Here is a 26,458-nt window from a genome sequence, read left to right on the forward strand (position 1 = left end):
CTCTTTCAATTCTGGTTTCCTCGGTGTGTAGGCCCAGCAGTGGGATTGCTGGGTCATAAGGCAGTTCTATTTCCAGTTTTTTTTAAGGAATCTCCACACTGTTCTCCATAGTGACTGTACTAGTTTGCATTCCCACCAACAGTGTAAGAGGGTTCCCTTTTCTCCACATCCTCTCCAGCATTTATTGCTTTGGGTATTAGTTCTAAAAGGTCTTGTAGGTCTTCATAGAATGTGGGGTAACTCCTCTCATGCCTCATATGGGCATCATTAAAACATAAATAACTTTCCTGTCTTAACAAATCCTGCCTACTTCTCTGGGCATTCAAGGTCTCATTATGGATTCAGAAACTATGTTTCAAGACTCAGTCCTCTCTACTCTGCTACTGGGAATCTTTTTCAGAACTTAACTCAGGTGGCAGCTCAATGATGATATGATACCTATGGTCATACGTTCTCCATTTCATTTTCCTCCTCTTCACATGGACAGAAGTAAGAAAAGGAAGTGCTACATGTTCATGAATAGGAATGTAGAGTTCTCATCTCAGCCTTCTCACAAATTCCGCTTATGAATGCATACTTTTCCTCTTGGGAGTCTGATAAAAATATATAGGTTAATAGAAGTTGCATCAATTCTATAACATATGGAGTTTAGCTTATAAAGATATGTGGTGAATAACGGACAGAGAATGTTTCTTGAGACAGTATTTTATATGTATAAAGTTTGGATTGTCTGTTGAAATGAAAGTAATATCTCTTCCTGTTGGGCCCTTAATTTCTTGCAAGTTTAACTCCTTTAGATTCTGGGCAACCTGGACTACCTGCTGTCACTCACTATTTTTGTGAACTTCTCTTCCCTTGCTGATTTCCATCTGGGATCCACGGTGTGATCTGAATCCAAGGTCATCTAAATGTGTTATGTACTGTCTTCCTACAAACACTGGTTCTTCTGTGCACAGAACTTGGACAATGAGGATCATAGGAAAAATGTTGCCCTGGCCTTTTAATTTGCTGTCTTTTTTTTTTTTAACTTTACAATATTGTATTGGTTTTGCCATATATCAAAATGAATCTGCCACAGGTATACATGTGTTCCCCATCCTGAACCCTCCGCCCTCCTCCCTCCCCATACCATCCCTCTGGGTCGTCCCAGTGCACCAGCCCCAAGCATCCAGTATCATGCATCGAACCTTGACTGGCGACTCGTTTCATATATGATATGAAATATGATATTTGCTGTCTTAATTCAACTTTTGTGACATATTCTTGCAAATTGTAAACTCATATGTTGGATAATGAAGTTAAATTCTCTTGTTGTTCAGTCACTAAATTGTGTCCTATTCTTTGTGACCCTGTGGACTGCAATACTTCACCATGCTTCCTGCTTTCTGTTCTTCACCATCTCCTGGAGTTTTTCTCAAACTCATGTCCATTGAGTTGGTGATGCCATATTATCACTTTTTGCTTTTTTGCTGAATATGTACTATATTTGTTCATTTAGAGCTTCTTCAAACTGGTTCTTGTGTAATGATGCAATATGCCAGAGTTTAACCACTTTTCTATGTATGGCCATTTAGATTGCTTTCAATATTTGGCAATTACAAACAATGTGGAAATGAACAGACCTACAAACCTTCTCATATTTTTTTTTAATATAAATTTATTTATTTTAACCGGAGGCTAATTACTTTACAATATTGTATTGGTTTTGCCATACATCAACATGAATCCACCATGGGTATACACATGTTCCCCATCCTGAACCCCCCTCCCTCCTCCCTCTCCGTACCATCCCTCTGGGTCATCCCAGTGCACCAGCCCCAAGCGCCCTGTATCATGCATTGAACCTGGACTGGCGATTCATTTCATATATGATATTATACATGTTTCAATGCCATTCTCCCAAATCATCCCACCCTCTCCCTCTCCCACAGAGTCCAAAATACTGTTCTATACATCTGTGTCTGTTTTGCTGTCTCGCATACAGGGCTATCATTACCATCTTTCTAAATTCCATACATATGCATTAGTATACTGTATTGGTGTTTTTCTTTCTGGCTTACTTCAGTCTGTATAATAGGCTCCAGTTTCATCCACATCATTAGAACTGATTCAAATGTATTCTTTTTAGTGGCTGAGTAATACTCCATTGTGTATATGTACCACAGCTTTCTTATCCATTCATCTGCTGATGGACATCTAGGTTGCTTCCATGGCCTGGCTATTATAAACAGTGCTGCGATGAACACTGGGGTACATGTGTCTCTTTCAATTCTGGTTTCCTCGGTGTGTAGGCCCAGCAGTGGGATTGCTGGGTCATAAGGCAGTTCTATTTCCAGTTTTTTAAGGAATCTCCACACTGTTCTCCATAGTGGCTGTACTACTTTGCATTCCCAATGGTGTAAGAGGGTTCCCTTTTCTCCACACCCTCTCCAACATTTACTGCTTGTAAACTTTTGGACAGCAGCCATTCTGACTGGTGTGAAATGGTACCTCACTGTGGTTTTGATTTGCATTTCTCTGATAATGAGTGATGTTGAGCATCTTTTCATGTGTTTGTTAGCCATCTGTATGTCTTCTTTGGAGAAATGTCTGTTTAGTTCTTTGGCCCATTTTTTGATTGGGTGGTTTATTTTTCTGGAAATGAGCTGCAGGAGTTGCTTGTATATTTTTGAGATTAGTTCTTTGTCAGTTGCTTCATTTGCTATTATTTTCTCCCATTCTGAAGGCTGTCTTTTCATCTTGCTTATAGTTTCCTTTGTTGTGCAAAAGCTTTAAATTTTAATTAGGTCCCATTTGTTTATTTTTGCCTTATTTCCAATATTCTGGGAGGTGGGTCATAGAGGATCCTGCTGTGATGTATGTCAGAGAGTGTTTTGCCTATGTTCTCCTCTAGGAGTTTTATAGTTTCTGGTCTTACGTTTAGATCTTTAATCCATTTTGAGTTTATTTTTGTGTATGGTGTTAGAAAGTGTTCTAGTTTCATTCTTTTACAAGTGGTTGACCAGTTTTCCCAGCACCACTTGTTAAAGAGATTGTCTTTTCTCCATTGTATATTCTTACGTCCTCTGTCAAAGATAAGGTGTCCATAGGTGCATGGATTTATCTCTGGGCTTTCTATTTTGTTCCATTGATCTATATTTCTGTCTTTGTGCCAGTACCATACTGTCTTGATGACTGTGGCTTTGTAGTAGAGCCTGAAGTCAGGTAGGTTGATTCCTCCAGTTCCATTCTTCTTTCTCAAGATTGCTTTGGCTATTCGAGGTTTTTTGTATTTCCATACAAATTGTGAAATTATTTGTTCTAGCTCTGTGAAAAATACCATTGGTAGCTTGATAGGGATTGCATTGAATCTATCGATTGCTTTGGGTAGTATACTCATTTTCACTATATTAATTCTTCTGTTCCATGAACACAGTATATTTCTCCATCTATTAGTGTCTTCTTTGATTTATAAGGGCTCATTATAACTTAAAGAATTAATCTCCAATACTTTAGTATAGACTGCGAATGTTCTTCCTCTTCTCATTTGTTTCTTGCTTTTCTTAACACTTATCTATAATTAGTCATTATCTTTCAACTTGTTTCCATTTTTTAAAATTAACTAATTCATTGAAAACTGTGTGGAGTTTTTTTGCATATCAAGCACTGGTAATCATTTTTGTAATAACTTGAGTAATTTTTGGTAATCAGTTTTTAAGCTCCTCTTGAACAAAACTATCATGACATACATATTTTAAAAATGAACTATAGTGTTACACTACTAAAACATAAGAAGCCTTTCAAAATATACTTACTAGGGTTTCTCAGCCCCTTTCTTACGATCAGTGAAAAATTTCAATCCCATACCAAGTACTTTATAAGACCCAGGGAGTACTGCAATTAATATCATGCTCGCCATATCAAGGACATCTGAAATATTGAAGGACTTTTCAGTTGTTTGAATATCTTCTTTTAGTTGATCTATCTCTTTATTTAACGTCTCAGCTTCCTTTTTGAATCCTTCTGTGAGTAATTCTTTTTGCATCTGTAAAAAGGAGAGTCCCTTTTTGAAAATACCCCAAATCAGCATTTTGTGTCAAACTACTACAGTTGATATGCATGTGTGTCTACTTCTCTAACACTTTAGATGTTTTTTTTAATATTATTCTAATATTTGCAAACATTTGCAACACGGAAGGGAGAGCATCCAGGGTTTAGAGTTTCCCATATTCCTTCAACACCATCTTCTTGGGTACAGAGAAGTTGGGTATAGGTCAGGTCTGAAAACTACCCCAGGGAGAGGTTCCAGCCTTATAAATACACTTTGAGAGAACATGTAGGTGAGTTCTAAATATTTGTCAGTTTCACTGAGGTAGAATGACCACACACATGTCACCAAGATGGCACTGCTGACTCACTTAGAACTCTAGCTATCAAACTCCAGGCTGGGACAAAGAATGCATTTAGTTTAGGTGTATAAAATGAATCAGGAGACATGGAAACAAATGTAGCAAATTTTACAGCTTTCAGCATCCAGTATTTCATACCAGCACAATCTGATGTTTTCAGGAGCAGATGGAACTATTCCAGGTCTCTGACGGTTGTATCCCAAATTCTAAGGACTCTAAGACTGAAGTCCTATTCACTTGGGAACAAATGTGATGCTATAATCACTGTGAACAGCAGTCCAGGAGCCTGGTTGGTCCCATTCAAACCCTAACACTTCAGAAGGTGCCGAGTCTTACAGACATAAACTGATTCACATCTCTTTGATGTCACAGTGAATCCTATGTTTTTGTATTTCCTTCTGGGAGCTGACTTAAGGTCAAATTCCTGTCCCTTTATTCCTGAGGAGTTAGGGTTTCCCCAAGGTGCCACCCAGGCCCATCTACACTTACCTTCAGTTTGTGCTCCAGCATTGTTTGCTGCTCTCTCAGAAGATTTTCTCTTTCCCTATCCATCTTCTCTTGCAGTTGGGCCAGGTTTTCTTTGAAGCTTCTCTCTTGTGCCTCCATTTTTTGTTTCTCTTCATTCTGTTTCTCTCTTAGCAGCTCCTGTTCCCTCTCAGCTGCATCCTTCTTGGCACACTCAGCTGTTTCACAAGAATTTTAAAGAGGGGAGAACATGACTTATGCTGAGCTGTCGCCTCTTTTGCTCAGAGATAAGGTGCCTTTAATATTGTGGGAGGGAGTCTGACTGTTCCTGCTACCACATCAGACAACATGCTTTAGCATATGATGTAGAAGCACTGATTGGATGGACATATAACCCAAACTCCCCCGTTTACTTCCACATGTAGCAGAGAGGTTCCATGGAAGAAGAGGAAGCTCTGGTGTCAGGAAGTGTTTGTTCCCACACCTGCCAAACAGCAGCACAAGAGCCACCTTCCCCTCTGAGAGCTCAATACCTGCCATGGCTTTGTCTGCATCTGTGAGGGCCTGGTCTGCCTGCAGGATGGCTTCCTCTACTCCTGCCTGTGACTGCAGGAAGCTCTGAAGGACCTGGTTTGCCTGAGGAAACAACAAGGAGCGAAGACTTGTCAGGTAGAAGAGACGTAGTGTTTTGCTGTGGAAATTATTGTTCAGTAAAGTGTAGACTGTATCCTGTAAATTCTCCATCCTTTGTAGGCTCCCCAAATGGTTACAGACCTGAGAATTATGTGAATGTCTACAAACACCCGTGGAGCATTTGCTTGGAAGGCCAGCAGAGCTGATTTTCAGGAGTCTCAGAGGGCCTGGGTAAATGAGAGTCTAGCCCTTACACAGTGCACACTAAATCTCACGTGTCCCAGGACCCAGAGAATAAACAGTAACTTGATAGGAGCCTGGGTCAGACCTACCTGCTGACCCTGAAGAGTCTCCCAGAATGGCTGGAGGCAACTGGAGCTTCACTTGGGGACATAGACACTGGCAAAAGACATTCTGGGAAGCTCCTTTCACCACTTGGACACTGGTGCTGGCGAGCACCATTTTGGAATCTTTCCCCTATCTTATTAGCCCCAAGACCCAGCCCTGCCCTAATGCAATGGTCTGCAGACGCCAGTACTGGGATGCCTCAGGCCAAGCAACGGACTAGACATGCATGCAGCTCCATCCACCAGCAGATCTCCGGAGCCCACAGCTTCCTCTGGGCATGGTTGTGCCTATCAGAGGGCCAGAGACCCAGTCCCATTCACCAGGACACAAGCACGAGATCTGAAACCCCGAGAACCCTCCAGCCAGAGACCCTGGGGCACATTAGGGAAAGATACCAGGTGCAAAAGACCTCAGTTTCTCAGTCTGCAGGGCCAGTCCACTCACTAGCAGGCCATGTCATTCCTGGGACCAGCTGGGTTCAAGACCATCTGGACCAATATCAGGCCAACAGAATCTTCAAAATCCCCCAGATCCAGGAGCCTAACAGCTCTACCATTGTCAACACATACTCTGGAACCCCTGGACCCTGCACCCAGACCCCAGGATGTGGCTCTCTCCTCCAGTAGGGTGTTACTAGGCCTAGGACCTGGCTCACCCACCAGTGGGCAGTCAACAGACCTGGGATCTCCTGGACTCTTACTCATCAGCAAAATAGTACTAGACTCAGAATCCTCCTGGGGTTCCAAGTCAGCCTCCTCATGACCATCTGCCTCTGTGCAAATCAGGATCTGGCAACCAAATGAACCAACAAAGACCCTTGACCCTAATCTGCTGCTCTTTCCCAATCCCATTACTCCTCACCTTAACTCCTTTCCTGGGAACCAGTTTATAGTCTTGTTCAAACTTGTTCTTTGCTTCTAAATAGAGACTGTGTCCTCCAGGGACAAAGAATGTGCCTCCTGAAATACTTTTCATCAAGGATTCTGAAAGCTGCTTAAGCTCAGCCTCATAATATTTGACAGAAGCCTCTTCATTCTGGATTATGAAACTGTCCTTTGTTTTCTCCATGATGTCCTGCCAAGGAAATAAGGGAAAATTCAATAGAAAGAAGTTGTTAGACAGGATGGTCCAGCTGTGCTCCCTTGGAAGAAGCAGTCTGACAGCATCAGGGCACATGAGACTCAGAATAATAGACATAGAGTCAGGCGTCAGTTGTAGTCCCAGTTCTGACCAACTCTTTGTGTGACTTGTATGAAGTCCCCTAAATTCCCTGGGCTCAGTGTCAATATCTGTGCAATGAACAGGTTTGCAGAAGCAAAGTACTACTTTAACAGCATTAGCATTAATAGTGATCTATCCATCACCAATGAACAACGAAAAGACAATCATGACTGAAAGTAGGGCTTCTTCTGCCAACTTGGGTGGTAAGGATAAAACATACATACATAGGAAATCAAGTTCCTACTAATGAATTAACTATACACTGAGCAGGGCTTCCCAGGTGACACAGTGGTAAAGAATCCGCATGCCAGTGCAGGACACGCAACAGATGCTGGTTCAATCCTCGAGTTGGGAAGAACCCCTGAAGTAGGAAATGGCAGCTCACTCCAGTATTCTTGCCTGGAAAATTCTGTGGGCAAAGGTGCCTGGGGGGGCTATAAGCCATGGGATCTCAGAGTGAGACTGAAACAACACCACACCAATTAGAATTTTCAACTTTTCTTATATTCTCATTTCATTGAGAATTTGAGTGTGTGAAAATATAGGAAAAGAAATTTTTTGCTTGTATTTATAAATTCCAATCAGGCTTGTTTTCTCAATATGAAGTAAGAGATTTTTGTAACTTATAATGGTCAAGCAAGACTGAAAGTCAGACTTTCAGTGAAGGTGCTAATGGTAAGCAGAATTGTGATCTCTAAGAATTCTCTTTCCCAGGGTCCACACTCTACCTAGTCCCCGGACTTGTGAATATGATGAACAATTATTCTGTGTACAGACTATATTGCATGGAACATGTTGACTTTACAAAATGGAGATTACCCAGGTGGATATTACCTGGTCACACTTGCACTTTACATGTTATTCTTCTCCAGTTGGTAGCAGAAGTGGTAGCCCGAGAGATTAGAAATAGAAGAAGAAAACAGTGCACCATTGCTGCGTTGAAGACGGAGGGGAGTTCCCCAAAACGTCCATGTGGATACCACGTCAATGTGAACCTTGTTTTTAGCTATGGTATACCAAGCAGAATACCCACAGACCCTGTGTGGGATCTGACCTGAGGAATGATAACCTAATAGATGTGTGTTGTTCCAAGCTGCTAAGAGCAGAGTAATTTGTTTTGCCACAACAGAAAATGCTATGCTATGCTATGCTAAGTCACTTCAGTCGTGTCCGACTCTGTGCGATCCCATAGACGGCAGCCCACCAGGCTCCCCCATCCCTGGGATTCTCCAGGCAAGAACACTGGAGTGGGTTGCCATTTCCTTCTCCAAAGCACGAAAGTGAAAAGTGAAAGTGAAGTCGCTCAGTCATGCCCAACTTTCAGCGACCCCATGGACTGCAGCCTTCCAGGCTCCCCTGTCTGTGGGATTTTCCAGGCAAGAGTACTGGAGTGGGGTGCCATTTCCTTCTCCGACAACAGAAAAGAAGAAGCCCAATTTTTAGAAAAGTGATGACCTGTAGCCTGTGAGCCCTATCACTCATTAGAATCTAAACTCCTTTTATGATAAGAAGCACAGGAACCATTTTGTCAGAAAGGGGGGGTCTCAGTATCATTCCAGAAGAAAGGAATCAGGAAGCATATATTCTAGGACACATTACCACGAGCTTCTTCGGGAACATTCACTTATCATCCTTGAAGGAGCACTCCATGAAGATGTCAATGGCTTCCTTCTCACAGGCTGCATGCACCTCTAGGAGTTCCTGGAGCGTGTCTGTGGGAAGGTTCAGTCGCTGGGTCATCTGCTCACTGTAATGATCAGCTGCCTTCTGCACGGCTGCTGAGTTCTCATGCTCAGCCAGAGTTATTACTGCGTTCTCCAAACAGGGAACTCCTCCACTGTTGATGGCATCTACGTAGGCCTCCACCAGAGTCCCGAACCCTGAAAGATACATAATATTTATTAAATGCAGAGAGAATTCTTACCTGTTTTATAGGTTTAGAGATTAGCACCTTAAAAAAATCACTAAAATTTTATGGAAGTGAAAGTTTCTTTTTCCTCTATTTATTCTTCTCCTCATTCTATTTACTTATTCTTGTATCCCTCTCCTGTTTGATCTATGAATCTACTTGTTTATAATAACATCACTATGTCTACTATTCACTCTATCTTTTATGGTTCTCAAATTCATCATATTACAATATTGAACAAATGATCTCAAACAATATGCCCAAGATTCTCTTAGATCACTTTTCCCATTGTAATAAAATAAAAAGAACTTATTATAGATATAAGTACATTACATAGCTTGTGGGCATTATTTGTAAATGAAAATGTCTTGTTGAAATGTCATCAAGAATTTCAGGACAGTTGAAACAAACATGAAATCAAGCAGGGCTCATTGCAGCATGACTGCGCAGGTGGCATGTCCGTGAAGCCAGCCCCATACATAAGATTGTATTTACATTTGTTTCTCAGACTCTCAATGAACTTACACAGATTCATAACTACTATTTATTTCCTGATTCATGTAAATTCACAAAATATCTTGCCTATTCTCACTTGAAACACTTATCGCTTCAGACATCTCATCACCATGAAGATTTCTATCTTTAATTTATATCATTAATGTAATAGTTTCATGAGATTTGGTAGACTGCAAAGCACTTATATATGCTTCTTTAAATGAATAAACATGCATTTTCATGAGTGGTGTGAACATCCATTTTCCAAGTCACATGGGGAAGAAAACGCAACTACAGAGAAACCAAGAGAATCCAGAGTGTAATCACAAGTTTACCACACACTGAAGCACAGAGAGACATGAGGTAGCGAAGGAGACTCACCTCCCCCAGTGACAGTGATTCCTTCTCTTAGGGTCTTGGGCTTTGCACGGGTAAAGATATATGAGCAAAAATCTTTTGATTGCTTTTGGAAATTCACATCCAGTTGGTTATCTGATAGTTCCTCAACATGGAGTAATAGCTTTCTGTCATTTGTAGGCCGGTCAAAGACAAAGCACTTTCTTTTTGGAAAAAATTTCCTGATACACTCTCTGGGCCTGTTGGAATTTTGGACTTTGGGATCCTTGCCTGCAGAATTGGAAAAAGAGCAATCATGAAAGGAACAGAGGCCTGAGGACTTTCAGTTCCAAGGATCTTTGCATCACTGTAACTCTTGTTATTCTCAAGAATAACAACAGACTGGTTCCAAATTGGGAAAGGAGTACGTCAAGGCTGTATATTGTCACCCTGCTTATTTAACTTATATGCAGAGTACATCATGAGACATGCTGGGCTGGATGAAGCACAAGCTGGAATCAAGATTGCCGGGAGAAATATCAATAACCTCAGATACGCAGATGACTCGTATATCTCCTATTAGTGAATCATGCAAATCAATCTTACACTAATCTACCCAGGGGTGGAAAATCCCCTCGCCCCCTTTTTTTGTATATCTCTAAGAGCAAAGGAAGTACATCTGAGGAGGCGGGGGAGGAATCCATTCTTAGTGACAAACTTCTGATTCTTTTCCTTAACTTTCCATGCTGTGCAGTGGATCAACTACTTATTAGATGTTTCTTGAGTAATAGATTAATCCAAGAAATTGTCAGAAATATTTTTCTGATATTACAGTTCCCTTGTGAGAAATGACATATGGGTTCTATAGTAATGTGATGGAAGAAATGGAAGACAAATCATACTCAGGATGTGAAGAAACGCTTCATAAATCAGAGCAAAAAAGTACACACATTGTAGATATAATTGGAAATTACTTTAGCATACACCATTTCATGTTCAGTTCAGTTCAGTTCAGTTCAGTCACTCAGTCGTGTCCGACTCTTTGCGACCCCATGAATCGCAGCATGCCAGGCCTCCCTGTCCATCACCAACTCCCGGAGTTCACTCAGACTCATGTCCATCGAGTCAGTGATGCCATCCAGCCATCTCATCCTCTGTTGTCCCCTTCTCCTCCTGCCCCCAACAATCCCTCCCAGCATCAGAGTCTTTTCCAATGAGTCAACTCTTTGCATAAGTTGGCCAAACTACTGGAGTTTCAGCTTTAGCATCATTCCTTCCAAAGAAATCCCAGGGCTGGATCTCCTTCAGAATGGACTGGTTGGATCTCCTTGTAGTCCAAGGGACTCTCAAGAGTCTTCTCCAATACCACAGTTCAAAAGCATCAACTCTTCAGTGCTCAGCCTTCTTCACAGTCCAACTCTCACATCCATACATGACCACAGGAAAAACCATAGCCTTGACTAGACGGACCTTTGTCAGCAAAGTAATGTCTCTGCTTTTGAATATGCTATCTAGGTTGGTCATAACTTTCCTTCCAAGGATTAAGCGTCTTTTAATTTCGTGTCTGCAGTCACCATCTGCAGTGATTTTGGAGCCCCAAAAAATAAAGTCTGACAGTGTTTCCACTGTTTCCCCATCTACTTCCCATGAAGTGATGGGACCAGATGCCATGATCTTCATTTTCTGAATGTTGAGCTTTAAGCCAACTTTTTCACTCTCCACTTTCACTTTCATCAAGAGGCTTTTGAGTTCCTCTTCACGTTCTGCCATAAGGGTGGTGTCATCTGCATATCTGAGGTTATTGATCTTTCTCCAAGCAATCTTGATTCCAGCTTGTGCTTCTTCCAGCCCAGCGTTTCTCATGATGTACTCTGCATAGAAGTTAACTAAGCAGGGTGACAATATATAGCCTTGACTCACTCCTTATCCTATTTGGAACCATTTCATGTTAGTGTAGCCTAAATGAAACCAATCCCAAAGAAAGGCAATGCCAAAGAATGTCAAACTACCACACAATTGCACCCATTTCACATGCTACCAAAGTAATGCTCAAAGTTCTCCAACCCAGGCTTCAACAGTACATGAACCATGAACTTCCAGATGTTCAAGCTAGATTTAAAAAAGGCAGAAGAACAAGAGCTCAAATTGCCAACATCCATTGGATCATCAAAAAAGCAACAGAGTTATGGAAAAACATCTACTTCTGCTTTATTGACTATGCTAAAGCCTTTGACTGTATGGATCACCACAAACTGTGAAAAATTCTTCAAGAGATGGGAATACTAGGCCACCTTACCTTCCTTCTGAGAAATCTGTATGCAGGTTACGAAGCAACATTTAGAACTGGACATGGAACAACAGACTGGTTCCAAATTGGGAAAGGAGTACGTCAAGGCTGTATATTGTCATACTGCTTATTTAACTTATATGCAGAGTACATCATGTGAAAAGTTGGGCTAGATGAAGCACAAACTGGAATCAAGATTGCCGGGAGAAATATCAATAACCTGAGATATGCAGGTAATACCACCCTTATAGCAAAAAGTGAAGAACTAAAGAGCCTCTTGATGAAAGTAAAAGAGGAGAGTGGAAAAACTTGGCTTAAAACTCAACATTCAAAAAATGAAGATCATGGCATCTAGTCCCATTACTTCATGCAAATAGATGGGAAAACAATGGAAACAGTGACAGACTTTATTTTTGGGGGCTCTGAAGTCACTGCAGATGGTGACTGAAGCCATGAAATTAAAAGACACTTACTCCCTGGAAGGAAAGTTATGACCAACCTAGACAGCATATTAAAAAGCAGAGACATTACTTTGCCAACAAAGGTCCATCTAGTCTAAGCTATTGTTTTTCTAGTAGTCATGTATGAATGTGAGAGTTGGACTATAAAAAAAGCTGAGCACCAAAGAATTGATGCTTTTGAATTGTGGTTTTGGAGAAGACTCTTGAGAATTCTTTGGACTGCAAGGAGATCCAACCTGTCCATCCTAAAGGAAATCAATCCTGAATATTCATTGGAAAGACTGATGCTGAAACTGAAACTCCAATACTTTGGCCACCTGATGCAAAGAATGGACTCATTTGAAAAGTCTCTGATGCTGGGAAAGATCTAAGGCATGAGGAGAAGGGGATGACAGAGGATGAAATGGTTGGATGGCATCACCAACTCGATGGAAATTAGTTTGAGCAAGCTCCGGGAGTTGGTAATGGACAGGGAAGCCTGACGTGCTGCAGTCCATGGAGTCACAAGGAGTTGGACATGATTGAGCGACTGAAATGAACTGAAGTGAACTGAACTGAAACCAGGAGACCTCATCTCTTCTTTGCATAATTTTACACTGGATGTGGTTATTATATAGAAGGATTCTGGGCATCTACCAGTAGTTCAACAATACTTATTTATTGAAAGAATGAACAAATTATTGAAAGTGAAACTTAGTCACTTAGTTATGTCCAACTCTTTGCAACCTCATGGACTGTAGCTTCCGAGGCTCCTCTGGCATGGAATTCTCCAGGCAAGAATACTGGAGTGGGTAGCCATTTTCTTCTCCGGGAGATCTTTCCAACCCAGGGATTGAACACAGGTCTCCTGCATTGCAGGCAGATTCGTTACCAGTTGAGCCACCAGGGAAGCAAATGATTAAGTGAACAAAAATGAATATTGCTTCCAGGTACCACTCTGCTAAAATAATCTGAATAACTAACTTATTATATTAGCTGACATATACTATGTCAGGTTCTAGGATGAAGAGTGTGATATTATGAGGAAGAGCATATAAAGGATCTGACAGTCTTATTGGAAGGACATGGAAGTGCTTTTATCCTGGACTCTGTAGTGTATAAATAGCCTACCTATCAATATGAAGAATGTAGCTACCTATTCTGGTAAGATACACTGTGTTAAAGGTACTTTGAAATTTGTTCTTTTGTTTACCTTTTGATTCTGGTTCGATGGATTATCTTTCTCAAATAGAAAAGGAGAAGCACTTAGATTTACTATGTAATATAAGTTTATGTGAGCCTTTTTTTTCATGGTATTTATTTCTCTAAAATCATTTGGTCTAATATTGGATTCCACATTTCCTCTGTGAGCTTAAGCTCTGGTCACTAGAGTTTTCCCAGTAACAATAATGACTGAAGCCACCATCTGCCATTCACCAGACACCATTAGCATGGCCTCAACTCAACCTCAAATCAAGACTGACATCAAGTGCTGAATGTCAGAGCTCTGTTGACCCTACCTCCTACTGAACCATCCAACACTCTGGCCCTGCTCTGATACCTGGAATCAATGTCAAGGCATTCTCCAGGTACTCATCTTCAGTGATGGGGTATCCATCTAACTCCAGTTCCAATGTGAAATCCCGCACAGTCCAGATGAAGTCTGGAAAGAAACTCAGAAACTCGGCTGAGCCTTCTTCCTCATTGGAGCTGGGAGATGATTTGGTTCTGATTAACTCTGTTAGTTCAGTCACATAGCTGTGATTAGCTAAGGAATAAGAAGCGCCCTCCAACACAATTTCCAGATTTGGCCCCAAAACACGTTATATCAACCTTCTCTTTTGCCCTATTTTCCCTCTATATCAGACATAAAAATGGAATCATGGGAAAGAAGAAACAGTATCAGTCGCTAGTCCCATAAACTCAATAAAATGTGCTGGTTCAGTTCCTGGAAGGATACTGCAGCTGCTCCAGGGCCTGGTGGTTGATGGTGCTCATGCTGTTGTAGACGAAGGTGCTGCTCAGGAGCACGGCCAGGGCAAAGATCCACAAGTCATTATTGGAGTCCCCCTAAAATGTACATTACAGCATGAGGATGCTACTCCTCATTCTCCCATACAGTTGTTCATTTACTATAACAGTTGTATTGTGACTAAATAGTAAGACAAGTAACATAAATTTTCAAGACAATGCTAAATACAAACCTTTTTGGTGTTGACACTGATCCCGCTAAGCACTTTAGTGTGGTTAGCTATTAACAGAAGTGAATGACATCATAAATGTGCATCAGGCTTGTCTCATGGCTCAGTGGTAAAGGACCCACTTGCCAATGCAGGAGACGTGGGTTAGATCCCTAAACTGGGAAGATCCCACATGCTGTGGAGGCATAGCCCATGCACCACAACTATTGAGCCTGTGCTGTAGTACCCGAGAGCTGCAACTACTGAGCCCGTGCACTGGAACTACTGAAGCCCACGCGCCCTAGAGCCTGTGCTCTGCAACAAGAGAAGACCCAGGAGTGAGAAGCCTAAGCACTGCAGCTAGAGAGTGGCCCCCACTGTCTGCAAGTAGAAAAAAGCCCGCACAACAACAAAGACCTAGTGAAGTCAAAAATAAAATAAATAAATAAACAGAATTATTTTTTTTAAATGTCAAATGTTTAGCACAGTGCCTGGAACACGTAAGTTATGCAATAATAAATGGGCCATGATTCCTTTGCACTTCTTTTCTTGATCATAGGCTATGTTAGGAACTGCTATGTCACTTCAGTTGTGTCCGACTCTGTGCGACCCCAGAGACGGCAGCCCACCAGGCTCCCCCGTCCCTGGGATTCTCCAGGCAAGAACACTGGAGTGGGTTGCCATTTCCTTCTCCAATGCATGAAAGTGAAAAGTGAAAGCGAAGTTGCTCAGTCGTGTCTGACTCCTAGCGACCCCATGGACTGCAGCGTACCAGGCTCCTCCGTCCATGGGATTTTCCAGGCAAGAGTACTGGAGTGGGGTGCCATTGCTTTCTTCAATGTTAGGAACTAGTGTTATTCAATTAAATTCATCAACTATTCATTGCACGTTTAGAAAACAGTGGATACAACATCTGCTTATATGGATATAAAGTTTCCTGTGACAGTCCCTCCTTAGAGAGATGGAGGGGCAGATTATCTGGCAACATGTAAATACATCCAAGATGCCAGGCATCTAATGAAACCTAATAGTATACTGTAAAAGACAAAGGGGATGATTTCAAATGAACCAGAAAATGTACTCTGTGCATTCAGAGCCAGATGTGATTGTGTCTGACAGTGATGTGATGGCATTAGGTTAAAAAGAGCTGGGCTTTGAAGAAATGACAGAACATGGACTTGTGCAGTTACAGGGACCATGCACATGGAGGGCCCACAGAAACCAATTGCAGTTGTCGAGAGCGTGATCAGAAAGTGTATTACATGCTCATTTTATTTGACTGAAGTAGTGGTTACCCAAGTGGTCATAGATGATGAGGCTGAAAATGAGATTCAGAAGTCGAGTGACTTTGGAACAGAGTATATATTGCCGAGACACACTACAGGTAGGGAGGGCAGCAAGTTCTGCTGCTATCAGTGTGCAGTCTGGTGTGCTTTGGTTTCTTAACAAATACAATTAGACAAAAAGAAGAAGGTCATGCAAGCTAGAATCTAGCAGGTGTCAGTAGACCATCTTGGGTTGACACTGAGATGATTATTGAATACTTTAAATCTGGATTTTTAAACTCAGAATTTCTGAATTCATGCCCTAAATCCTTTTCTGCAGTGATGAAAGTCAAAGATTCAATGCTACTACTTTTAATTTGGAAGCAGATTAATATAAATAAGGAGAAAATTTGATTGCAAGTAACACTGTGAAGACAAAATATGTAATATTATCCCATTTACATTCTCTAGTTCATGAGTCTAGCTCAAGTTTTTATAGAATTTATTGAAGAATTCCTCTTCAGAGATCCGAAACATGGAATAAAATGCTTGTCGTATGTTGGAAGCTTTTCTGGAGATTTAAAAAGTAGTTTATTTGCTGAATCTACTTTCATGATTCCTACTTCCAGCTTGATTAACTCTACACATCTGAACCTGTAGATCCAGTTCACTGCATGAATTACAGCTTTCACTAAGATTTCTTCCCAAACCTAAAAAACTGGGGTAAGGCCTCACTCTTATTTTTTTTGGGTCAAGACTGCTTATTTTTTATCTCCCCAACTCAGCTCTGTTATACTTCACACACAGTTGCACTTAACACAGAGCCTTAGATTTGAACCCAACATATTTGTTAACTTCCATCTTTCACCCCAGTGTTAAAAATAAGGAGATGTGTCCCCAATAACCAAAGTATTGATCTTATTAAAGAGAAAATTCAAGGAAAGAGAATTTAACCTCATTATTTATAACTGGATTTGCAGTTTACAGGAATATGTTGTAAAAGTTGAGTTGAGGTGAGAAATTGAATTTGTAAGTGGAGTGTCAGGAGTAAAGAATATTCCCTGCCTTACCTTCTCCACATCACCCAGACCCTCAGTGTCCAGAAGGACCAGGGTGTGTTTCTCCTTGGAGGGGTGGGGCACACACCACATCCAGATGCCCTTGGTTTCAGACCTCGCTGTGGAGCCCAGACGGAAACCTGCACAGAAAGAGGAGGAAGCAATGCAAAGTAAGAGCAGATAGTCCAGGCCGCCCAAGGTTACTTTGGGTGAACTTGTGTGCATGTGAGTGCCTGCCTGTGGGGAGCATGCTTTCACTTCAACAAGTACAGAAGATCCAACCTCTACACATATTCAGAACCTTCTCAAGAAACACTTTGTGTCCCCTATTCATCTCTTGCCATTAATAGCTCAAACTGTGTCACATTCTTAAATAATGTTAGCTCTATTAACCTCTCTACATTTGTCTGACACTGAAGAGCTCCCTTATCCTCCACTTTCTGATGGACTTTTACCAGTGAGAGGTAACAGTAGGAGATTAGAAAGCAGGCACCTGTTGCCCTGGCTTCCACCCTGATGAACCATGGTGTCCCGGTGCCTCTGTTCCCATATTTAGTCACATCTCCTTTTTGGTAAAGAATTGGCCTGCAATGCAGGAGACCCTGTTTGATTCCTGGATCAGGAAGATCCCCTGGTGAAGGGATAGGCTACCTATTCCAGAATGCTTGGGCTTCCCTGGTGGCTCAGATGGTAAAGAATCCACCCGCAATGGGGGAGATCTGGGTTCAATCCCTGAGTTGGGAAGATCCCCTGGAGGAGGACATGGCAACCCACTCCAGTATTCTTGCCGGGAGAATCCCCATGGACAGAGGAGCCTGGTGGGTCACAGTCCCTGGGATCCCAAAGAGTCGGAAACGACTGAGCAACTAAGCACAAGACCTTGATCTTTACCACATCTGGAATCCACTCATTGCTTGTCTCTTCATGCTGTAGGAGATATCAAAGCTACTTGACATTGTTCCTGCCACCCTCTGAGTGTTTCTGCATTACTTCATTGGTTCCCTTTGCTCAGCTCATGCCCTTGTAATCGTCCCTCCTATAAACATCTTCAGTTCCCCTCTAAGTGGATTCTCTGTGTCCTTTCACAACCTGCATTGATACATCAACTTTTGTTAGTTTTATTCCTCTTCTTCCTCCTCATATTTTCCTCATTTCTCTTCTCCTCTTCAAAAATGATGAATTCTTTGTTTACTGACTCACATGGAGATATAACAGAAGGGAAAGCAAAACAGACCTGTAAGACTTGCTTGCCCTTCTTTCTCAAGGCTTAAGCCCAGAGATGGGAGAGGATGTGAGGTACATGCCTAAGAAGCTGCAGGTAAGATATCTCACCCAACAGTCCAAGATTTTGACCTTGGTCAGATGCCAATGCTCCCTTCAACTGAGAATAGAAATGGATATGATGCAATACCTAAGGGAGCATGGTTCAACATGGCTCAGGCCATTCAGTGCCGTATCTTGTGTGTTCTGCTCAAAGTGGTTATAGGACCTGAGACGATCTTCACTCTTCTACATCATGATGGCATTGGACTGTGTGCTGATTAATACAGAGAAATGTGAACTCTCAGTTCCTCCAGGGAGAAAAGACAAGCTATAAGTGGAGGTCATCACAGTCAGTTATGAGATGTAAAGAACAGACAACGGTATTACCACAGGAGAGAAAATACTGACTTGCTTCTGCTAGTCAACCCTGACTGGGTGCTAATTTGTGCTTTCTTCTTCCTGTGATATGACTCATGTGGTAAGTCACAATTCAGATGTTTTAAAACATGACTGCTTAGTTGCTCAGTTGTGTCCGACTCTGTGGTCCCACAGGCTTCTCTGTTCATGGGGATTGTCCAGGTAAGAATACTAGAGTGGGTTGCCACGCCCTCCTCCAATGGATCTTCCCAACCCAGGATCAAACCCAGGCTTCTCACATTGCAGGTGGATTCTTTACCAACTGAGACACCAGGGAAGCCCTAAAACATGACTAGGTTAAAGGTTTCCTCAGTAGGAAAATCACCTCCTTATTACCAGATATTATTTCAAGTAGCAAAAGAAAGAATGTTCCTCAAACTCCTTGCATGTATCTCTTTCTTAGAGTTCTGAAATCTTAAATCTCTCCAAAAATGACCTATTTATTAATTTACACTGGCAAGCAAAAGCATCCTCCCCTGATTGGTGATCAATTTCCTTTCAAAGAAAGACAAACTTAAAATGTCTTCTTTTAAGTCAGTAAGAGATTGCAAAGGAAAAATGAGAGTGGCAGAAAGGAAGAACAAAGAGAGATGGGGGAAGAGAGAGAGAGAGAGACAGACACAGAAACAGAGAATTTGAGTGAGACACTGAGATATTCCTAGGGACCCTTAGAGTTTAGTGAAATGAGGTTCTATTCCCTAATTGCGCTAAGCTGCTGGGCCACAGAGGAAGGCATTAGGAAAGAAATGGTGTCTTCTTAGAAATGCCCAACAGGACATGGGTGTATTATCCTAAAAATCAATTAGAAACAAGTCAGGCAACTTGGTAGAAAAAAACCCTCTTGAAATAGGAAAGGCAAAAGGCAAATATATGAAAAAGTGCTCAACTTATTAGTGGTGAGGCAAATAACAAGCCATCATACAGATACTAGGTCGACAAAAGTTTAAAAATGTTTTTACCAAAATTTTGTGACAATGTGGAAAATTTAAATTGCTGCTAATAAGCACATAAACTGAACATAAAGCTAAAAAGGCTGTTTGATGTTATCCAGAAAGGCTGAAGACAAACACTTCTTGATTCAGCAATTCCACTTCTAGGTAAAACATAACGAAGTTAGTATATACACACACCAGGATATAGATGAAGAATAATCATGAGAGCACCATTCATCAAAGATAAAAGTTGCAAATAATGCCAGTGTTCATCAGCAACAAATGGATCAGTAAATTGTGGTATCCTTTGTCAGTTTAAAAGTACAAAATAGCGAAAGTACTTACAGACACCCATGACAAACTAGATGAACCTCATAAACTTCTTATTGAGAATATGAATCAAGATCCCAATGAATACCAGAATGTACTTTCCTCTATAAAGTTTAAGCTATTTTTAAGAAATAGTTGCATAGATTGTAAAACAGTATTTAAATATAAAGAATGAAAGAAGGTACCATGAAAATCAAAACATCGGTGAGCTCCAGTGAGGGTGTAAGAGGGTGTGATTTGGGCTTTTGGGTGTTGGTGATGTTTTATTTCCTACTCTGGGCAGCAACTGAACAGTTGATCACTTCATACTTACCAACTTTTTAATATGTATATATATATTTTTATGTATTCTTCAATAAGTGTTATTACATGTGTGTGCTCAGTCTTGACTGATTCTTTGTGACTCCATGGACTATAGTCCACCACGCTCCTCTGTCCATGGCATTTTCCAGGCAAGAATACTGGAGTGGCTTGCCATTTCCTTCTCCGAGGAATCTTCCCAACCCAGAGATTAAACCTGAGTCTCCTGCATCTCCTGCGCTGGGAGGCAGATTCTTTACCACGGCACCACCTGGGAAACCTGGAAGTGTTGGCCGCTCAGTTGTGTCTGACTCTTTCAACCCCAATGACAGTAGCCCATAGCTGCCAGGCTCCTCTCTCCATGGAATTCTCCAGGCAAGAATACTGGAGTGGGCTGCCATTCCCTTCTCCAGGGGATCTTCCTGACCCAGGGATTGAAACCAAGTCTCCTGCATTGCAGGCAGAGTCTTTACCATATGAGCCCCCAGGGAAGCCCCATCTATGTGCCTTAGAGTTCACATATTAGAAAAGACTAGTTAGAGAAAGAGAATATGTATAGTTATTAAAGTTTTACTGTGAAATTAAACCAAAAGGAATGCATGGTAATCTCGTTGAGGTATAGGATATGGGGATTTTGCTGTTGGTGCTCCCTTCTATTTTCTAAAAATAAGACATATTAAAAAATATTTGTGTGCTGCTTGGAATGACTCTGTGGTTTAGGGCAAACGTGGTGAAGGAGAAAGGAAGGCAGTAATTGTTGAAGATGAGCCCGAGAAGACGGCAGTGGATGGAATCAGGATGAACGAGGTAGATGTTCTGATGGGATTGGGAACTCTCCATCACTGGACAGAAGAGTGAACATTGTGGAGGGATGGGTTTGAAGTTATAAACTCGGTGGTGAGAATTAGAAGTTTTTTCAGCGACGCGGGTTGGGGAGTTAGGCTCGTCCTTAACATGACCCTAGAGGAGGAGGATCAGCAGACTGCGTTACCATGCTTTCAAGCAAGTGTCCTGAACGGCACTTAACAAAACTCACCATGGTTCCGTCCTGCCAGGCGGTTCATCAGGTAGGATTTTCCGGTCCTATACAGCCCTGTGATGGCCACCACCACCACAGGCTGAGATATCTGCTCAAGAATCTTTAGTGCTCTAGGGTTGACTGTCAGCTGTTTGTTCTGGTTTCTTACCAGACAGATGGGGTCCATTATGGTGGATCCAGATGCCATGGGAAGCTGTAACCCAGAGAAACAACTCAGTAGAACACAAGGTCCCGAGAGGGGTGGGATGGGGGGCAGGAGGGAGGCTCAAGAGGGAGAGGATATATGTATACATATAGCTGATTCATATTGTTGTACAGCAGAAACTAACACAACATTGTAAAGAAATTATATTTCAATTAAAAAATAATAAAATGTGAAAAAAACCCAAAAAACCCCTACAGGGTCCTGAGGTCATCCCTCATGGTTACCAAAGTCATATGCATATTAGTCTTCTGCTTGTGGAACTTAGATATCAATTCTCTTTGCTTTGTATATTTCAAAAAGGTAAGTATTTAGCTTAGTGTGCCAAGGCCTATACAGGTACAGTATGTATATTATCTTATTGATCCTTAAATGAACCCTAACGCAACCTTGCCCACATGAGGCATACAGTGAACAGACTGAGAACACAAAGCACTGATGATAGAGCTTTGAGAACACTAACATTTTGGGGGTAAGTAGAGACAGATGGGACATGAACGGGATGAGGAGGGACCAGAGATGATTTCTTGAGTTCCAGAATGATTTGATCACTCATTAATTGCACAAATATTTATTGAGAAACTTCCATGTGCTGGACACTGTTCTAGGAGCTTAGGATCAAACGGTGAACAAGACAGATACAAATTCTTGCTTCATGGATCTCTATTCTAGTAAAGGAGACAAATAATATAGAAAGTGAAGAAATAAAATATCCACATATATGGATATTAGAGGGTGGTAAATGCTCAGAAGGAAATGAGCAGGGAATGGGACTTGAATTTACATGGAGATTAACCAGGGAAAACCTTGCCAACAAAGGAAAAATGAATGTGACTGGTGACCAGATGAAGGAATCACTGGAGTAGGACAGGCTGGAGGAAGAGTGATTGTGAGAGAGAGAAGTTGAGATAAAGATGCTGCTCTCTCTTAAAACAGCACAGATCTTTAAGGTACCTAGCCTGGTGGGCTGCAGTCCATGGGGTCGCGAAGAGTCGGACACGACTGAGCGACTTCACTTTCACTTTTCACTTTCCTGCATTGGAGAAGGAAATGGCAACCCACTCCAGTGTTCTTGCCTGGAGAATCCCAGGGATGGGGGAGCCTGGTGGGCTGCCGTCTATGGGGTCGCACAGAGTCGGACACGACTGAAGCGACTTACCAGCACCAGCCAGTACCAACAAAGTTGCACGTGTAATAATTAATTTACTAACTGAAATTAAAGGGTACTTCTTATTATTTAAGCAGATAGAGAGAGATGCAAGCAACTTGGGTGTTATAAGGTCTGGCTAGATATGCCAGGGTCTCACATCTGGGCCAGGCTCTACTTTAAATGATTTCATCACCATGATTAGATGTTTCATGATCTTAGGAGACAGACAGAAGTCAGAAGGCTTTGACTGTTCCTTTATTTTCTCAAAATCAATACTAAGCAACATCCACATGTTTCCATATGTTACTGGCTGTGTGACGACGGAGAAGATTACTTTCTTTGTGCCTCAGTTTTTTCTTCTATACAATGGCAGCATTAGACATAAAATCAATCTGTCATTAGGGTTATTTGGAGGAATAAATATCTCATAATGCTTACAATAGTCTTAAAATTATGCTGGTACATAGTACATTCTATACAAGTATTGCTTTACAACTGAATGTCTGAATACAGGGACAGGAATTACTGAATGAAAGTGGAGGATTGGCTCTGACACTTCCCTCCCTGTTGCAAGAAAGTAGGAGGACACAGCCCAAGAGGAAGATGAGCAGGCTGGGGAGATCCAGTGGTAATAGCTGAGACGGAATAGCAGTGATGTAGGAAGAGTCAGGCTGGAGGAGTTCAGAGCTGCCCTGGGATGTCCAGGTACAGGTTCTGGAGTCGGGCTGCCAGGGTTCAAACCTGAAGGTTCATAGCGCTTATTTTCTGTTGATGCCTTGAAAAAGGAACTTAACTCCAAAACCTTCTTTTTTCTTAGCGGTTTATATGTAAAGAAACAATTCTTGATTTATTACAGTACAGCTGATAACAGGCTCTAAATTATGAAAAAATTTTTTCTTGATTCATGTACTATTTTAATTACACAGCGTGTTATAATGTGTCAGGGAGCTCTGTAAGCTGCAAATTGCCAAGAATTATAAGGTATCTAAAATCTTTTTATCAGAAAAAACATTTATTTATTTAACAGATTTCTTCGGAACGATTTCTTTTCTTTTTCTATAGTGGATTTGGAGCAGAAATGGGAGAATAAAACACGACCTTTTACTGCTGCGTTATGTCAAAATTAATAAAGGAAAACCTGGAGAATTCCCTGACAGTAGTTGGGACTCAGTGCTTTCACTGACAAGGGTGCCGGTTCCGTCCCTGGTCTGGGAAGTAAGATCTCACTTGAAGGCCTGTGTCCCCTCCCCCATCATGTATGTGCTGTGTGCTCCAGGCAAGAATAGTGGAGCCTGTTGCCATTTTCTCTTCCAAGGCATCCTGATCCAGGGATCAAACCCACGTTTCTGGTGTCTCCTGCATATCCTGCACTGGCAGGCGGATTCTGAGCCAACTGGGTTTCATGTGTCCCCAACCCCATCCCCCCCACACCCAAAATGAACTTCACTCAAATGGAGTCAGCAAGCCAGAAGGGGGCTTGTTGCAGAACTACAGACTGGAGGTCAGTTACGGAAGAATTGTCAATTATAGACCTCAAGGGGAAAATTTCAACAAGGAAAGAGTTACCAATGACAACCCTCAAGAGGAAGAGGTGTACACTGCATCTCCTACAAGAACTGACTACCCCAGCAACTCAGTCAATGAGAATTGGTCATCACTCTTGAACTCTGACTTTTTTTTCCAAACCAACCTTCCCAGCCCCTTACTTTTCTCTATAAAGTTCTTTTTCTTTATTGGACTTCCTTATGGCTTTTTTTTTTTTTTAATAGCTCGCTTGTCCCAAATTGCAATAACTCTACTATTCCTGGATAAATTCACTTTGGCTTGTAAAATAACTTTTATTTTTAAGGTGAATAGCTGTAAGGAAGAGAAATTGCGGAGTTTATATCTTAGACCAAATATTGATAAAGCTTTGTGTAAGTCAATGAGTCTACAAAGGATTTTTGTATTTTAACTCAAAGTATACTGAGGGACCAAAACCAAGAAGCTTTTAACTTCAAAACTAAGCACTTGGAGGGACTTTCCCAGCAGTCCAGTGGTTAAGACTCCCTGTTCCCAATGCAAGAGACAGGAGTTCCCTGGTCCAGGAACTAAGATCTCCACGTGCTCCATGGCATGGCCTCATAAATAAATAAATATAACAACAAAAAGTCATAAAAAAGAAACTAAACAAATAGAAAAGAACAGTGCTAATAGAAGGCAGAAGATGACCAACAAGTTTCCAAAGGTGACTGTTCAGAATTATCTGATAGTCAAGAATACCCCACACTGGAGATTTTCAGCAAGTACCAGAAGTTATTCTGAGGCTGTATGTGCCACTCATTAAAAACAATACATGATCAACAAACATGATTAGATCTTACAGTTATTATTAATAGCTTTTTTTAGTAAGAGTGAGATTGAATTATTCCAAAGAAAACAGTTCTGTATGTATTCAGAGTATCAAATGTTAAGACAAAAATAATCCCGAGTCCATCTTTTAGGATTTAAATTGGCTCTCTGTCTAGGACCATCTCTTTTGTTTGACCACTGCCCAGCGGGGTGCACTCAGGATGTGTCTGAGGAGGGCAAGAGGGGGCTAGGAGAAGAGACCGCACCCATCGCCTCTGCGAAGGGCGGGCTGGGGAGTGAGGGTGAGTTTGCGTCTTCAATCTCAAAAATGACTTCAGCTTCCTTTCCTCAGAAGACGTACCTACTCTCTTGCTTTTTGCTGCAGCCCTGCTTAGATGCTCCGGGAGCAGCGGCGCTTCCGGGCGATAAGCTTGCAAACAGCCTGGGATCCAAAAGGAGACTCGGAGCTGCTCGAACAACGCGCCCGGCCGGCCGCCACCCACCGGCCCCGGGCCTCCGTCTGCTCCTCTCCTCCCCCCGTGTGGGGTCTGCGCTGGGGGATTAATTGTTGTTATTTAACCGAAGTGTGCTTGGAAAGTCAAGTTTAGGAGCAGACTTACCTGGAGCTGCAGCCGGAGGTCAAGTCCGTTGCTCTGGCTCGCCCCTAGGGTTCTTCCTGCTTCTGGCTCCTCCGGAAACTGACTCTTGTGCTCAGAAGCTGATTAAAAAAAAAAAAAAAAAAAAGCTGAAAAGCCAGCTGGTTATTAAAAGTGGTGGGGGTTATGGGAAACGTAATCAAAATCGAAAGGGATAATTTTTTTTTTTTAATGGAGGCAGGAATCTGGATGAATTCCAGGAAAGGCAGGGAGACAGGTGTTCCTCCAGGCCTGGCTGGGTCAGGGCAACTTTGTCCCTCCTCCACAGTTGGTTTGAAGGAGGTGCAAGTAATGGTAGGATGAGTTCAACAGTCTGTCTCTCAGGGGTGTTTTGTCAGAGAGGGAGTTTATTAATGTTTCTTCACTTGAAAAATGTTTCATTTTTTTCCTTTCTCTTTCCTTTTTAAAAAATGTTTTAACTCGATCTTTTTTTTATTAGCAAAATAAATATGTGTGTATAAAATCCTCAATTTTATAGCCCAGACATATTCACTATTTTTTTTAATTGGAGAATAATTGCTTTACACTGTTGTGCTGGTTTCTGCCACACAATAACACAAATCAGCCATAATTATATGTATTTCCCTTCCCTCTTGAGCTTCACTATTATTTTGTTAGAGTTTTTCCCTTTTCTTTTACTAGTGTGGATCCAGATTTGGAGGTTAGGGGTTGATTCAGATTCCTTCCATTCTTTTCTGTATCCTTTAAGGCGTTGTACTAACCTGTAAGTTAAAAGCTTGACTGCTGCTGTTAGGGAACCAGGTTCTTTTGCCCAAGGAACTGTAAGCCAAAACACTGAGAGCAGGAGATTTG

General features: G+C 41.7%; 1 protein-coding gene and 1 long non-coding RNA gene across 8 annotated transcripts in view; one reads left to right on the plus strand and one right to left on the minus strand.

The window, feature by feature from the left end:
• Window positions 1-9,701, plus strand: part of LOC147375749 (uncharacterized) — a 56,643-nt gene extending 46,942 nt beyond the window's left edge. For 6 of the 7 annotated variants that reach the window (XR_015160452.1, XR_015160448.1, XR_015160445.1 and 3 more), the window contains one exon: window positions 5,279-9,701. This is a non-coding gene — a long non-coding RNA (uncharacterized LOC147375749). The remainder of the gene's footprint in view (window positions 1-5,278) is intronic. The other variant, XR_015160443.1, reaches the window with a different exon arrangement.
• On the minus strand, window positions 1,638-26,118 carry LOC147375751 (guanylate-binding protein 4-like). The gene is given in 11 exon segments (XM_086390995.1): window positions 1,638-4,024; window positions 4,878-5,071; window positions 5,387-5,489; window positions 6,696-6,908; window positions 8,655-8,935; window positions 9,841-10,086; window positions 14,084-14,280; window positions 14,483-14,592; window positions 17,038-17,165; window positions 21,304-21,499; window positions 25,610-26,118. Coding segments are annotated over 10 exon segments (1,893 nt in total). The 5' UTR covers window positions 21,494-21,499; window positions 25,610-26,118; the 3' UTR covers window positions 1,638-3,793.
• Between the last annotated feature and the right edge of the window lie 340 nt (window positions 26,119-26,458).

The sequence above is a fragment of the Bos grunniens genome, chromosome 3 (genome assembly GCF_055505025.1).
Source record: "Bos grunniens cultivar Pamir isolate PY7600 chromosome 3, Bosgru_T2T1.0, whole genome shotgun sequence".
NCBI classification, from domain to species: Eukaryota; Metazoa; Chordata; class Mammalia; order Artiodactyla; family Bovidae; genus Bos; species Bos grunniens.